Below are 16449 nucleotides of genomic sequence, written 5' to 3'. Positions count from 1 at the left end.
GATGCATAGATTCATTATCGTACTCGATTTCTAGGCTGCAGAGTTATCATTTGAATATTAGCCTCATGATGTGTTGGGTTTACGCTATTTCAGCTGCTGTTAATAATTCACAGTACATTGTCATTTCGTTCATATGGGTTTTATTTTGATAAAGGTGCCCAGGAGGTTCCAGTTAATTGAAGCTGACAATCGTTGCTTTTTCATCTTGTTTTTAGGCATTAGCAGGGGAAATCAGCCCCTTCCTTTGCAGCGGGAGCCACCAGGTGCAGAGAGATTGTCAGCCGAGTGCCTTGAACTGCTTTGTGGAGGCCATGTCTCAGTGTGTGCCGCCCATCCCCATCAGACCCTGTGTACTGAAATACTTGGGGAAGACACACAATCTGTGGTTTCGGTCCACACTCATGCTGGAACACCAGGCTTTTGAGAAAGGCCTCAGTCTTCAGATCAAACCTAAACAAACAAATGAATTTTATGAGCAAGAAAGCATCACCCCACCACAGCAAGTAAGTGTTGTTCCTCCTGCATCAGCACTTTCAGAGAAGGTAACTATATAAATTTTGGCTGGCAGACAGAAAGTAATAATGTTTTACTGTGCTGATAATGTACGCGGTCTTTGTTTTCTGTGCCAAATGCACTATGAACATGTATTCTGAGCCATTAAAACCTGATTTGGTTTCCCACTGCTCCGTTATTTTTCTGCTCCCTTGCTTAGGATAGAGATGTTCCAACAAAGACCCTAGACACATTAATAAAGAACAGATGCATTCAAAGCAAAAAAGTAAAAGTGTGATGCAAAACATTAACAATGTATTGAAAACCATCTTGGCTTTTATTAGTATACTAAGCAGTAATTTTCAATGACAGAATTGGGTAGTTAAAACCTGGTAATAAGGTAGAGAGTAATGGGATGGAGTGCAGTGAACTAGAGCTCCCTAAAACACGGGGAAGATCTGCTAATCATAGCATTTCTGATGTACTTAGCCAATAAAAGGATTTCTTTACTGAGAGTACACAGAGTGGCCGGCTTTATATATTGAAGATCTGCTGATCAGCGATTTATTTATATGAGCATACAAAAGTCAAAGGAAAATGTCATGTTAACCTAAAGTGTTACTAAAAGTCAGATTTTTTTTTAATTAAAATAAAAAAACGATCTACTTACCTGCTCTGTGCAGTGGTATTGCACAGAGTTGCCCAGATCCGCCTCTTCTGATCTTGGCTCCTCCCCCTCTTTTTATGTCCACCAAAGCCAGCCACTTGCTATGGGGAGAAACGTGGTGTTGTGCACTCCTGAGCTGTGTGTCTATGGAGCCGTGCTCCATAGGCTTACACAGCGAGACTTAGGCCCGCCCCTACTTCCTGTTTACTGCATTTGATTGACAGCAGCAAGAGCCTATGGCTCCTGCTGCTTCTCGATTGCTGTGTGAAGAGGAGGTAAGGGGAGAAAAGATACAGCCGTGCACAGCGCTGATCTCTTTTCCCCTCTCTTACTCTTCACACAGGGTAAGGGGGGCACAGGGAAATTAAAAAACATTTTTTTTACCTTAATGCAAACAATACATTATTGTAAAAAAAGTTTTAGGTTTAGTAACACTTTAAAGTAAGTATGTGGATTACAACAAGGAATGTGGGGGGACACTTTAAGGGGTAACTACTTAAAGTAAAGTTGTTTTTTAAGGGCTCATGCACACAGAGCTTAAAAAAAATGCCACTTTTACAGGCATGAGGATTTTTTTTTTTCCATGCCTGTTAGAAAGAACCTCTGTGTAAGCCTATGTGTTCATGTGCACACAGACATTTACAGACCTATTAGAAAAGGAGTGTTTACAGGCTGAAAAAAGACCCCAAAGGTACGGGAGGGGTGCTGAAGAGCAGAAAAACACTTGATGTGCCTAAATAAGTTTAAACACACACAGACGCTAGATGAGTCTTTGAGCGTCAATGAAATCCAGTGGCCAGAATAATTAGGATTCTGGCCAATAGAATGCATTAATGTTCAAACACTAGACACACCTAAACGTGTGTGCAATATACATTTTTTAGCTTGTTTTATTTTTTTTAAGCATCGGGAGTTCTGGCATTTAGAAGGGGCTATGACAGAGGCCCCGTTTGTCTGAGGCCTAAAGGTCAGCTCCACTTAAAATGTGTGTTTTGTTGGTTCCTGGGAAGTTGAATCATATGCAGCCATCTTTTTTAAGGTCTTCAGTGGTGTGCAATTTCAACTAGAATATTTGGTTGCACCCATTTTCAGATGCCATTACAGAATTAAATGGTAGAATCACACTCCACCAGTTTTTCTCCTTAGTGAGGAATTTTATTATTGAAGAAACAACTAGGTAGGATTGGATAGATCGACTGACTTGGTGGGGAGGTGGGAAGGCCATGCCAGCTACTAAGGAGAAAACCGATCAGTGAGAGATATGAAGTTAAAGGGGGAGTCAACCAATCACTATAACCAAAGTAATGGATTTCAGCTTGATAAACATTTATACTTTTTACCTAGTTACATAGTCGGTGAGGTTGAATAAAGACAATAGTCCATCCAGTTCAACCTGTATAAACCCTGCATTGGTTACTTTTGCATTTTGCCAGGCTTGAAAGCTTTGAGTTTTAGAGGGCCTCCAATTTGAGTCTGCAATAAACACTGCATATTAGTGAAGGATTTAGGCAGAAATACTTGATGGAGGAGTGTCATATAAGATTGCTATGGCACATTTTCTATGAAACCCTTGTTACATATTTATATCATAAATGTATATATCGGTCTGTTTCTTTTAGGAGATCCTGGACTCGCTTGCAGAGTTATATTCCCTTCTCCAAGAAGAAGACATGTGGGCTGGTTTGTGGCAGAAACGCTGCAAGTTCCCAGAAACCGCCACAGCCATTGCTTATGAGCAGCATGGATTCTTTGAGCAGGTACTCTGTCATATTTAATGCTCTGCCTAAATCTTAGGAAAATAATCGTTGGGTTTTTCATGTCAGCTAGGTGAAGGCTAGAGGCAACTTTTTTTTCATGGTGAATGAGGCTTAAGTTAGTGTTAATAGGACTTTATGTTCATTTTGAATGTTGTGAAAAGAACATCTCCTGTACTGCCTTTTTTCTAGCCACATTACCTATACCCAGAGAAGCTTAATAAATCACCAGCAGGGATGTTAAAATTGTACTCTACACCTGCCAGGAAGCAGTCATCGTGGACCATCTATCCTAAGTGGCAGAGCTGTTCTTGTCCCTGCAGCTGTACGCATACATGCCTTGTATATGTATGGCTGCGCTGCAGGGAATGCCTCAGGTCCAGAGGCCGCATTCTGGCAGGGTTATCTCAGTCGGGTTTCAGACTTATTGCGCTTTTCCACTGCATGGAACCGAACAGTTCGGCTCGCTTTTGTGCTTTTCCACTGCTGGTACCGCATGGTACGGTGTAGGAACGGTACAGCTGCGCTTTTCCACTGCATGGAACCGAACCGTACGGCTCTCTAAAACAGTACCACCTCGATTGTGGTTCCAAGAGGTACCATACCCGGTACCATATCCCACAATCCTTTGCATGCAGTCACTACTAGCCACTGATTGGTCAGAGAATCATTGTTATCCCACCCACTTAACTTTAGTACTACTTTAGTGGAAAAGCAAACCATACCAAACCGTACCGAACCGTTCCAACACCGTACCATGCGGTACCAGCAGTGGAAAAGCAAACCGGGCCGAGTAGAGCCAAGCCGGTACTTGCAGTGGAAAAGTGCCATAATATCCAAGCACACCTGAGCTCATCCCTAATCCCCAGCAACTAAGAATTGAGCTCTAGAGGATATGCGACTCAGGAACTGGTCAGCCTGGTATCTTTAGAGTAGTAGAGTACAGAAACAAGGACATTAACGTATGATGGGGAAATGTTTCAAGTTTATTTAATATACCATTTCTTACCATATAAATATGAAAACTAACTGTGAAAATACCTGCATATTGCAGTAATTTAACCTGGTTGTCCAATTCTTTGGTGGTGGGATAGCCCACTAAGACAAAGCAGTCAAAATAAATGGGCTGGTGGCCTCAGGCTTGGCCTAGACATACAAAGTTTCTTGGCACTCAGAACACCACAAGAAACAGCCAGTGCTTAGCAAAGTGCTCTAGTTTATTGAGCCTTTTGTCTTAAGGGGAACTCGCCTTTTGTGGGGAGAAAAAAAAGCAAAAAAAAAAAAAATGAATATAGTGTATACAATTGCTGCAAAAGTCATATTGTAGTTGAATGTTATAAAAAATGACCTTTCCTTTTGTCTGCAGCGCTGTAGTTTTCTGTAAAATGCAATATGCATGCCTACCTGAAATTATTCTGTACACAGATGGTGTACAGAACACCCCCCCCCCCAGATATGTCATTTCCTGCTTGTGTGATTGGCTTACTGATTTTCCCAGAAGTCTGCACTAAGATACAAGTCGGATTTTGAGCATCTCCTGCAACAAAAATCTAATTTTTGGTGAGATTCTCCCAAAGGTAAATCGTGTCTAAAGGGATGCAGACTCTGCCACTTCCCTAATCAGAGCCATACAGGTGCAGCAACTGATAATTATAATGTCACTCCAACGCAGATTTACTTAGCACATGGACACAGACGAACAGCTATTTCTTTAGATTAACAAAAGGAATCTGCTACAAAGTTTAGAATCCCTGCAATGTACATACTGTAGAACACCCAGAAGGGAATGCTTTGTTCTCATCTCAACCAGAGTGGAGTTGCTCTTTAATACATAATTTCAGACCTCCCTTCAGCACCCTCCTTTGAAGCTCATTTGGAAAAGATCCTTAAAGAAACCTGCCAAGATGCCAGGTTTTTGTCACATCTGAGATTCTATTTCTTACTGCCATAAGCAATACTATTAGATGGACAGTCCCCTCCCCCCTTCCCCGTCAATTGATGTGCAAGCCTGACACTGGCTCAGGTCAATGGGCAGTGACATCCTTCTAGCACACGGTAGGTATCTTTGTTGTTACAAGTAAGATACCCCAGGAAAAATGCTACAAAATACTGAGGGTTCAGTAAATTCAAAAGCCAGTTGAGTTTCAGGCTCTGTATGGTTCTCTTTGTGAGAAAACTTTAAAGTGCATTCGTCACAATTCAAAATACCTGTTTCAGGAGCATTAGATGGAAGGCAATGTTCCCTGACCCAGAGACCTTGACATCATTCACAGCAAGGCTGGATAAATTCAGCTTTACTTCCTGGGACTAATTGTTTTGCCATTGGCATTTGGCCTTTTATAATCGTTTTGTGTATTTTTATGAAACAGACAGTAAAAGTTCAGCTTTATTGCCTCAAATGACTCCAGTGAACGTGGTAGTGGCAGTTTTAATCAGATATTTTTTTGCAATTATTTTGAAGAATTGATAGTTAAAGGACCTGTCATAAAATAAGCATAAAGGCCCCATTGGTGAGGCATCTTTTTTTTTAACTGTTATTTGACTGGCTGTCATGCTGACGTTAATATAAGTACTGACCTCTCCGAATTTCTTCATCTGCATATCTGTTCCAGTGACCCAGAAAATTCTAAAGTCAGTGGGGTCAGCAATAGAGCCCCCCATAATACCCTTAACTTTAAGTTACAGCTGGGGTGTACTTCACGTTTTAACTATTTAGTGTACTTTCCTATGAAATAACTTAGTCTTTAAACAATCAATGTCTCATTTATTGTGCAAGCTCAGACTGAGTGGGTGTTTTTTTTTTCCCATGGATCACAACTCTCCGTTTTTTTTTTTTTTTTTGGGGGGGGGGAGGGGGGTTTGGGTTTTCTTCCGTGACCCCTACTTCAGCACCTAGGCAAGGGTAAGGTCACCACTATCTTTATTTTATTGTATTAATTTTATTTCATTGCATGATTTCAGTCCATTGTTTAATTTCAAGTGTATTTGGTTATGAAACCTTACTGATGTAGGAACATGTTGCCACATGCGTTTTTTATTTGTCTTGAAGGGGACTTTTTTTTTTTTTTTTTAACAAGCATGTAGGGCCACAGATAGCTTAGAGATATTTTGTGCACCGTGTTGGTCTCATCCAGTCCGTACTTCACGTGTCGGTGGATGTGTGTACATATTGATCCGTCTTCAGGCTCAGAATGCGTACATACAGATCCTGTAGATGAAAAGCTATTGATTTATTTGAGCTTTTGTTCTTTCAGGCCCAAGAAACCTATGAAAAAGCAATGGAAAAAGCCAAAAAAGAACATGAAAGGAGCAATGCATCTCCAGCTGTTTTTCCCGAATATCAGTTGTGGGAGGACCACTGGATCCGGTAAGTGTGAATTCTGTCTGTTCTTTTCTTCACCTTTCTGATAACTTTGTTATTGTTGGAGCTTGTTTTTTTAGGTGAATAAAAAAAAAAAGAAGAAAGTAACTGAAGAGGCAATTCCTACTAAATAAAAAAAAAAAAAAAAAAAGTTTTATTCCATTTAGAATCTGACTTTTCTCTGTAAAGTGTTCAGGTCACCTGTACACAGAGGTTTCTGGCAGCAAACCAGTAGTCTGTAGATATTTATTAGTTTTTATTTCTGGACTCTTGGTTCAGCCTGTACAATTGTTTCCTCCACTGTTGTAAAGTAACATGTTCTCTGGGTTGTAGGAAAAGAGCCCTATTCAATACACACCATCTTCTAATGGTTCATTACCTGCAGCCATCCTGTAAACCGTTATTTAAGTCCCAACTAGTGCAAATTAATGCCATTCTTACAATAGCCTAATAGCAATAGGTGTTCCATCATCCTATAGTATATTCTCTCCGTGTGTGGGTTTCCTCTCAATCCAGCATCACCCCGTTTGTTTTTAGAACTGTGGTAGTGGAATTACTTTGTAGGCTCCTTCAGGACAGGGATTGGAAGGATAAGTTCACCTTTCATAACATGTTACATGGTAAAGCCATATTCAGGGTGTAATATGTAACATGCTACTGTTGTAGCACCCCCCCGATCCCCTGTTTGTGACAGCGATTATGTGCCTCGGTCATCCTGCTGTGTGTATTCAGTGTCTCTGCATATTGCTCGCTCTATCACTCTGTTATTTACATAGTAAACAGTCTGTGTGTGAACTGTGAAGCTGATCTCCTCCCTGCCCCTCCCCTCTCCTCCCCTCCCCTCCTGCCTTGAATGAGTATTCTGCTGCAGCTGCTCCTCCCCTTTGGTAATGTAACATTTATTATATACTTTTATCCTTCCAGTTTTAGGAACATATGAAGTACAGTGCGTGCATTTTTTTTTATATATATACAATATATAAAGCTAAATACTTTTTTTGCTCAGGGCTGCTGTGTGGTCACATGTCCTCCCTCTGCATGCTTGCATTAATCAGAGGGGAATCTCTGCCCTTCCCACTGAACTCCTTTGATTGAGAAGGAAAGCAGAGAGAGGAGATGTGACCACACAGCAGAACTGGGCAAAGAAGGTATTTAGCTTTAGAATTAAAAAAAAAAAAAAAAACACACAGTATTTATTATTTTCCTAAAACTGAGAGGATAAAAGAATGTAATAGATGTGACATTACAACCACTTTAATAAAGGACAAAGAATTTATTGAGCACTATAGAGCAGCTGAAGAGACTGCATAGCCTAGGCTTGCCTGACTTTTGGCTTGCTTTGCTTGGAGTGGTGCACAGAACCCTCCCATACCGACTTTAATTCCTGTGCACTTTAAGAACGCAGATAAAACATGTAAAAATAAGCCTAAAGCTCCACTTCCTGGATGGGTTGAAAACAACTTAATAATCTTATGCAATTGTAGCACCCTCCTAGTTAGGTGCTAGGTTCAAAGCATTTTATGCTCCTTCTGCTTATCAGGGGAGCCTGATCTATTAGGTTGCCTGTTGCATGTTTCCAGGTGTGATTCACTGGGTCTAAGGGAGTGTCCTCACTGCATCCAATAGGGGAGCCTGTTGGACAGTGGAGGAAACCTAGCCAGTGACACATTGGCTTTTGTGAGAGTCCCAGTGGGAGGGCCATCTTGCAGTGCATCCTGGGATTGCTCATAAAGGGTGAGGGGGCATGTGTCATTGGGGCGTCTTTGGCGGGAAGCAGGGTCCCAGGAGGAGGTTGACAGCTTGTCTCTCCTCCTGTTGCATGAGGAAAGTGGTCTTAGGCAGTTGGCCTAGTGAACCAGGTGTGCAGCTGAGCTGCAGAGGATCCAGTGGAGCTGAGAGTGGAGCTGCTGGCAGAGTCTTCTGGAAAAAACAGTGTCCGTGAGTACCAGGGGACTTGCCAAAGGTCTGCCCAGGAAGGGGGACCACTCCAGTGAAGTCAGAGGATCAAAGGGTCAACTCGCACAGGGTGTAAGGGTAAAGGGGGTGCCGTGTAGAACCCTGAAGAGTAGGAATAAAAAGGGGATGCCAAGTAGGACCATGACGAGTGCTTCACAGTACAGTACAGTTCGCTTCATTCTACTTTACTATAGTGGCAAGGTGAAGCAGGGGCCTTGCCGCATCCAGTTTTATTCAGAAGTCCCAGCAATTGTGCATAGTTTATTCAGTTGGAGTATCCCACTCATCCCTTCTCCCATCCCAGTTCTCCAATAAAACAACAAAAAACCCAAACCCCTGGACTGTTTTCTGACTGAGCCAAGCACCGAGAATATGCTATATTGTCAAGTTGTTGCTATGGGTAACCCAGGGGAATTCTGTAACCAGCAGCTCCCATGGGAGTAGTGCTACACAAGATTTCACAAATTGGATTTAAAACAAATTATTATAATAAATATTTATTTTTTACCATAGTGAGAGATATATATATATATCTATATCTATATCTATATATATATATATATATATATATATATATATATATCTATATATATATATAAAAAAGGCTCTGTTTCTTTGCTTTTGGAACATATAAATTTATGTTAAAACTTTCATTCTGAACTGTACAATTTCAGTGTAGATTTGGTTGTGATTGGTGGCTGTAGAACTACGCAAACCATTATTTTAAGAAAGGCACATGGAAAAATATATTCCTCAGTTTTCAGCGATGTAGCAATGTATATACGGTATTGTAATTACACTGTGGGTGATTTTCTTGTTGTGTTCACATGGAAGCATCCGTTCCAATTGCATGCCGTTTTCCTAGATCCTCTAAAGAGCTGAACCAGTGGGAGGCCTTGACAGACTACGGACAATCAAAAGGCCACATCAATCCCTACCTTGTGTTGGAGTGTTCTTGGCGAGTGTCTAATTGGACTGCCATGAAAGAAGCCCTTGTACAGGTCAGACCCCTCTTTTATTTCTACGAGTTATTTTCATAATACTTTCCCTCCTCCTTACTTACAATGTTTGTACAAAGTCAGCATTACAGCTCATTTCACTGAGGCAATAAATGGCTCTTTAGGGAATATGTTTGATTTAGAACACAGCTGCATTTTCTGGCAACTAAAGCATATTGCAAATAAATGTTTTTTTTTTTTTAGAATTAATACTGTCATATTTGCTCTGAAAGCGGGATTGCTAACCTTTTTTTCATCAAGGAACATGATTTCTATGGTTTTTATCTGTGTTTTTTTTTCCCCTAAATTGGTTTATTTACAAATGATACAAATAAATTAGTAAAATATTCTTTATAGCCTTTTCATATTTTCCCATGTGTTTTACTGCAAGAAAAAGTCCATAAAAAATTAAGCACATTACCGTCAGTGGTGCTGTGCACACTTTAGCTTTGAACTGGGGAGTCATTCATTGTTTTAAAAGTCCTTTTAAGTGGATATTTTTCAATGTGCCTCTGATAAGTGGAAATAACATTTGTGTTTTTTAGGGTCAATTCCAGCTTAAAGTGTTACTAAACCCATGACCCTGCTGTCACAGAACATGGAAGTGCAACTATTTTAGTAAATATAAACTGCTAAATACCTTTTCTCATCAGCAGTATATAGCAGTCTTGTGACTTCTATTAGTGACCAGGCAAGCACTGGTTAAAGCTTGTAGGAGAAGTTTTCATTCTCCTCTGATGGTCCTATGAGGCTGCATAACTCCTGACCCTCTGTCTGTACATTGCTGATTGGCCCTGTGCCGGTCACATCCATCCTCCCAAAAAAAAAAAAAAAATCTCTAGCAATAACACCAAACTAGGCATGTGCACGGTGCCGCCAGGACTCTGTACTATCAGGAGATGGATTGGAAACTGTGATAGAAGGGGAGGATCAGAGAAGACAGGATCAAATGGCCTTTTTACACAATGCACAGGATAACCCCTTAGGTTCCACAGTGAGTATAACCAGCATGCTTTACCGCATATATAGACAGATTTTAATGTTGTGGGTTTAGTAACACTTTTTAGATTTTTATTTTTTAACAAACATGTCATACTCATCTGCTCTGTGCAATGGTATTGTGCAGGAGCGGCCCTGATCCTCCTCTTCTTGGTTTCCCTGCTGGCGATCTTGGCTCCTCCTCTTCTTCGTGCGCCCCTATAGCAAGCCATTTGCTATGGGGGCACACAGTGTGTGTTTGTGCCAAGCTGTGTGTTTAAGAAGCCGGTATTAGAGCATTAGATTGATAGCAGCAGTAGCCAATGGTTCGACTCGCTGTGTGAAGAGGAAGATAGGGGAGAAGAGATGCAGCCATGCACAGCACTGGATCTTTTCTCCCCTCTCTTCCCCTTCACACAGGGAAAGGGGGAGGACAGAGGAATAGAAAATGTTTTTTTACCTTATTGCAAGGAATGCATAAAGGTAAAAAAAGTGTTAAAATATTTAAAATTATGATAAAAAAAAAGCTCTTTTGTTATTTAAATAAAAAAGCAGCCCCTAATGCAAATGTCACCCTCTCCACGGCACTTTCCCTTGCAATCTCACAGCTCTGCTATCCTGTACAGTCTTTTTTCCCTTTTTCCTGGCTAAATGACAGCCAGCGTCAATAAATCCACTTCCTATGAGCCCCGAGTATTATGAGTGTGCTCTCTGGGGGTGCATCATCAAGTCACTTCCAGTGGACAGTGCTGACATTAATATGTTGTGCCATTTTCCTTGACATTTAGAACCTCAGGTGCCAAAAGCAAGCAAGCACAATTGACCTTATCCAGCACGCACCTCAAGGAGTAAAGTGTGAACCCATAATAGGAAAATTCTTACTACTGAAGACAGAACAGTGCAGTTAAGATTTTCTTTTGCTGCTAGGGCAAGGGGCACTGCGCTTAGTCTTTTTTTTTTTTTATCTTTTGTTCTTCTTTTAACTGCAATATAATAAGTCTTCTAAAGTGTTGGTATGCATGAAACTAGTTACAAATTCTACCCACTTGCTGTAACCTGTTATTATGAAATAAAGGAATTGTCTTGGTTTTTGGAGTGCCTGGTGTTTAAAAATCTAAATATGCCCTAATGATAAGCTGGATTGCACTCAAGGGCTATTTGCAGGAAATCATGAACTGGCCTGGAGGGGTAACATTCATTTGCACTTACCTAAGCAGTAGTGCATTTTATATTTAGCTTTATTTAATATCTAGTAGTGTCTACCAGTTTTAGAAAAACGTCACATGAAAAATTCAATCATTGTTCTTAACACCTAACACGTGCTGTGTGCAGCTCAATCTAAAAAGGTCAAACCGTGTTATTCTTGTGTTTTACATCATTCAGATCCTGATAAATATGACTTGCTAGATTATATCTTTCTGTATAATCCCAAAGCATATTCAGGGTCCCTTTTTGTAGGAAACAGCAAAGTTTTATTGGTAGTGTTCATCATATAGAAGGCCAACATTGTTCCCAGCAACAGCAGGGTGGCTAGAGAAAGAGAGCAGTTAAGAAAATTGAGGTGCGTTCGCAAGCTTCATATCTAGATAAACTGAGATTTGAGTTTACATAAATACAGTAATTTTTTACATTATCTAGCTTCTCTTTTTCTTGTGTAAAATTGGTGAGCTACAACATATAAAGGATTATTCCTCCCAAAGTGTATATTGTGGTTTTTGATGGCCATTGGCTGGTTCGTTCACCCACCTGGTGCTGTTGCTGTATGAAGAGACCTCAATATCTGTCTCTGTTTATTTCAGTTATTTTTTTATTTCTTAAGCAGTAAATTGCCTTCAAAGCAAGACCTCGCTGACATCTGTAGCTGCAGGGAATAGGGAGCAATTCATTCTCAGAAGCACTGAAGTCATCCAAATTGCTCTCTCAGCAGCTCAGCTCACCCTGCTCCTTCCAGCAGTAGTTCAGCAGCTTCTCAGCCTTATAATTTAATTTAGGCACAGAACAGGAGCTCTGGTTAGGGGAACAGGATTGACTAAACTCCTGAGAGAACAACTTCAATTACTTCAGCGCTTCTGCTGTGAACTTTACATCTTTCTTTTTATCTTCTACAGTAGAAGGTTTGGGAGACTCATGATATTACAAAAAAAAAAAGGAAAAGGCTTTCAAGTGAACTTTTGGCCAGGCTATGAATATTCAAATCTTTTTATATCTTTAAGCAGGAAATCGGCTTTAAAGCAAGACCTTTCTGACATCTGTAACTGCATGGAATAGGAAGTAATTCATTCTTAAAATCCAAAAGCACTGAAGTCATCCAAATTGCTCTCTCGGCAGCTCAGCTCACCCTTCTCTTTTCAGCATTGATTCAGCAGCTTATCAGCCTTAGAATTTTTTTTAAAATTTAACAATCTTTATAATTTTTTTTTAGTTATATATGAAACAAAATAAACACAAAACACGTGGAACATTACATATTCAAAAACATATTTACCATTGCACAGAATTATAGTAATACTTAAGACAATTTCATACCAGAAGGAGAAAAAAAATGCCTTCGAATTTAAGCACAGAACAGAAGCTCTAGTTAGAGGAGCAGAACTTGAACTACAGTACTTCAGTGCTTCTGCTGTGAACTTTGTGGATAAATTGCTCCACAGTGCCTGCAGTGAGGCTCTTATTAACTGCTTGCTAAGAATATGTTTAATTCTGGATTGTCTATACCCGAAACACAGGTTATTTTAAGTTTGCAAGTTGCTAAAACATGCAAGAAATAGGGCAGACATCTTTTCTGCTCTGTAGGAGAAACCCTCCCTCTTGTACAGCTATACAAGATCTTTTTGTGCTTTATCTGATTTCATTGCACATTTTAGGCTTCTCACAGTGGGCATTATAGGCTACAGCAAATGATATAGAGCCCAGCACATTTCCTGGATGGAGGACATCAAGCATAATCTAGAACTTGCCTCCAAAGCCTTACTGTCCTGGCCCACCCCTTTCATTCAGTGGAATCACACGCGGGTAATCAGTGCTGTATCTTGGCCTAGACCAACAAGGCCCAGGCCTAGGGCGGCACTTTGCAGGGGGGCAGCAAAAAAGTGGGCACTGATAAGCTTCACTGATGGGGCTGCATTGATATTCTGCACTAATGGGCTGCACTGATGACCACTGATGAGGCTGCAATGACTGCCGCTGATGAGGCTGCGTTGATGGCCACTGATAAGGCAGCACAGATATAATGCACTGATAGGCTGCACTAATGGCCACTGACGGGGCTGTACTGATGGCCACTGATGAGGCCGCACTGATATGCTGCACCGATGGCCAGTAATGAGGCTGCACTGATGAGGCTGCACTGATGAGGCTGAACTTATGGAAACTGATGGGGCTGCACCGATGGGAACTGAAAAACTGGTTGTAGTCTGTGGTTTACAGATAACAGGGCGGGTCATAAACATGAAGGGGTGTGGCCTTTACAGGAAGGGGTGGGTCATATTTAAATTAGGGGGTGCCCAAGTTTAGTCAGGCCTAGGGCAGCACAAAACCTAAATACACCACTGCGGGTAATGCCACAGCTTCTTGTTTTAAGGAAGCTTTGTACTGGTCCCTTCCACCAGCCATGATCTACCTACATTGAGTAGAGAAGCACAAAGAAATTAATATGATGTCAGCGGGCCTAAAATAAGTTATGTAATTGAAATCAAAGGGTCTTAGCATGTTGATGAGGTGGGGGGGGGGGGGGGGGCTATAACACATAAGCAGAATAAACTTGAGCTTTCAAGGGTGAATTTAATTTTACACTAGTTGATTTTTTTAATTTACTTGCTATTCTTATAAAATCTTTGTTTTACCACCATGGCACAGGATTTACAGAGTGTTGTGAGATTTTGAAGTAGAGCGCATAGCAGAGGCTGGTCACTTGCACACACTCCTTTTTTTTGTTTTTCCCTCAAATTGAAATTTCATATAAAACAGAGAAAGCTATTGATATATGTGAAGCAAAGACGATACCGGTAAGTAGAGGCAGGAAAATGTGAAACAGAACCTATAGTGGATTGCTGGCTGAAAGCGGCATACTAAACATTTGTGTGCAAACTTTTAGTGTGTATGTATGTGCGTGTCTATGTAAGTGTGTCTGTATATATGTAAAATATATATATATATACACACACACTTTTAAAATTAAGCTGGGTATATTGGATATCCGTATAGTGTCATATTGTACTGTAAAATCAGTATAGTGGCATATTGTACTGTAACAATTCCAGCTTCAACTGTACTGATAGAAACTTTAGGAACTAGCTGTAAATGTCTTTGGGAATAATGAACACGTTGTGTAGGTTACATTATTTCCTGGTTAGGAGGACAAGTAGATGCTTTTTAAATTTGGTGCTTAATTCTGAAGATGAAAAGAGAATTGATCACATCTGACAGATTGTGCCAGTGATGGCTCTCAAGTTGAGCAGAGGTGACAGCCACCAGTGTCTGCAGGCACAGCCCTGTAGTGAAAGATCGTTTCTGTAATGAGGCATGTCCTAATGGACTACATGGGGAGAAATGCGCTTCTGCAATTCACGTCCTCCTTTAAGGAAAATTTGGGATGTTTTGGAATGTCAGGGAACATTTGAAGCTGTATTTAGTGTGTGTGTGTGTGTGTATGTATGTATGTGTGTATATATATATATATATATATATATATATATATATATATATATATATATATATAGTTGCAAATTATCAAACATTTTCTATTTGTTGTATCATTTATCTTACAAAGTCTGATAACTGTTGGTGCATCCTGTATAATAATAAAAAAAAAAAAAAAAATATATATATATATATATATATATATATATATATATATATATATATATATATTATATATATACACACACACACACACACACGTTCATCTAAAAATAATTAGAATATCATCAAAAAGTAAAACTCCCCAGCAACACTCCAGTGAAGGGAACTCTTAAGGCGTTAGCACACCAAGACATTTTGGACACTTTTATGCTCCCATCTTTGTGGGAACAGTTTGGGTATGGCTCCTTCCTGTTCCAACATGACTGCACACCAGTGCACAAAGAAAGGTCCATAAAGACATAGATGATCGATTGTGGGGTGGAAGAACTTGATTGGCCTGCACAATCATGACCTCATTCCAATAGAACACTTTTGGCATGCATTAGAGCGGAGACTGCGAGCCAAACCTTCTCATCCACCTCAGTGCCTAACCTCACAAATGCAATTCTTTAAGGATGGTCAAACATTCCCATAGACACACTCCTAAACCTTGTGGACAGCCTTCCCTGAAGAGTTGAAGCTGTTATAACTGCACAGGTTGGGCCAACTCAATATTGAACCCTACGGACTAAGACTGGGATGCCATTAAAGTTCATGTGCATGTAAAGGCAGGCAAATTACTTTTGGTAATATAGTGTATTTGTGTGTGTGAAACAAAGTCAATTTGAACAGACTTTTAAATAGAAGCAGGTCTCTGCCAGTGGAGCCTGCAGACATACAACCCGTATCAGCATCCTTCTGCTTAGGTCGCCTCTTTTTACACAGATCTTTTTCTTGTTTGCTGGTTTCAACTTGACTTACAATATTAAAACTATATATAAGCTTAAATTAGATTTTGAGATGGCTTCATTTCTACTGATGATCTGAAATAAAAATGTTGCATGAGAACAATACAGAGAAAATCCACCCAGTTTGCCTCTGCCACCTATAGGAACACACCTACTGTATCAATGATCAGCCCAGTCCTAACTTTACATATAGAACTTTATGGTGTATGTATAAAACAAATTAAATGTTAGGATATAGGAGGTTTCATTAATACTCATATTCATGAATCCCATTAATATTGTTTAGGTACGGTTACCTAAAGGGAAGAGCAATCCCTTTTTGAGATTTGGTTACAGTAGCCCTTTAATTAATCCCATTAGTACTGTGATAGGTTGACATCAGAACCTTTCCTGCCCATTTGAACAAATAAAATGTTTTATTCCAATTTTCAGCCTCTAATTTCCCATTCTTTATTTCCTTCATAAAGTGAATTACAAAGACATCAGTTCTTTTGTTTTTCCTGATTAAATGCTCTGCTGTCGCCGTTTGACTTTGCTTGTGTTGCGCGGTGTACTTGGGCTGCCATAGGACGTCATTCTTTTCCCCACAGGGAGGAGAGCGACGGGCGTTCTTTACCGCAAGCCGCTCCTGTTGTCTGGCAAGCAGGATAGACAT

General features: G+C 40.2%; 1 protein-coding gene across 3 annotated transcripts in view; it reads left to right on the top strand.

Moving 5' to 3' along the window:
- The window catches only part of TRRAP (transformation/transcription domain associated protein), a 300061-nt gene that overhangs the window by 180466 nt on the left and 103146 nt on the right, over positions 1-16449 (top strand). For all 3 annotated transcript variants that reach the window (XM_082261087.1, XM_082261086.1, XM_082261085.1), the window contains 4 exons: positions 216-503; positions 2779-2916; positions 6168-6280; positions 9096-9231. In XM_082261087.1, coding sequence (XP_082117213.1) covers positions 216-503; positions 2779-2916; positions 6168-6280; positions 9096-9231 — 675 coding nt within the window. The remainder of the gene's footprint in view (positions 1-215; positions 504-2778; positions 2917-6167; positions 6281-9095; positions 9232-16449) is intronic.

Source organism: Pelophylax lessonae, assembly GCF_965119305.1.
Source record: "Pelophylax lessonae genome assembly, chromosome: 6".
NCBI classification, from domain to species: domain Eukaryota; kingdom Metazoa; phylum Chordata; class Amphibia; order Anura; family Ranidae; genus Pelophylax; species Pelophylax lessonae.
Note: the sequence above shows the minus strand (reverse complement) of the source record. Positions and strands in the feature narration are given on the sequence as shown.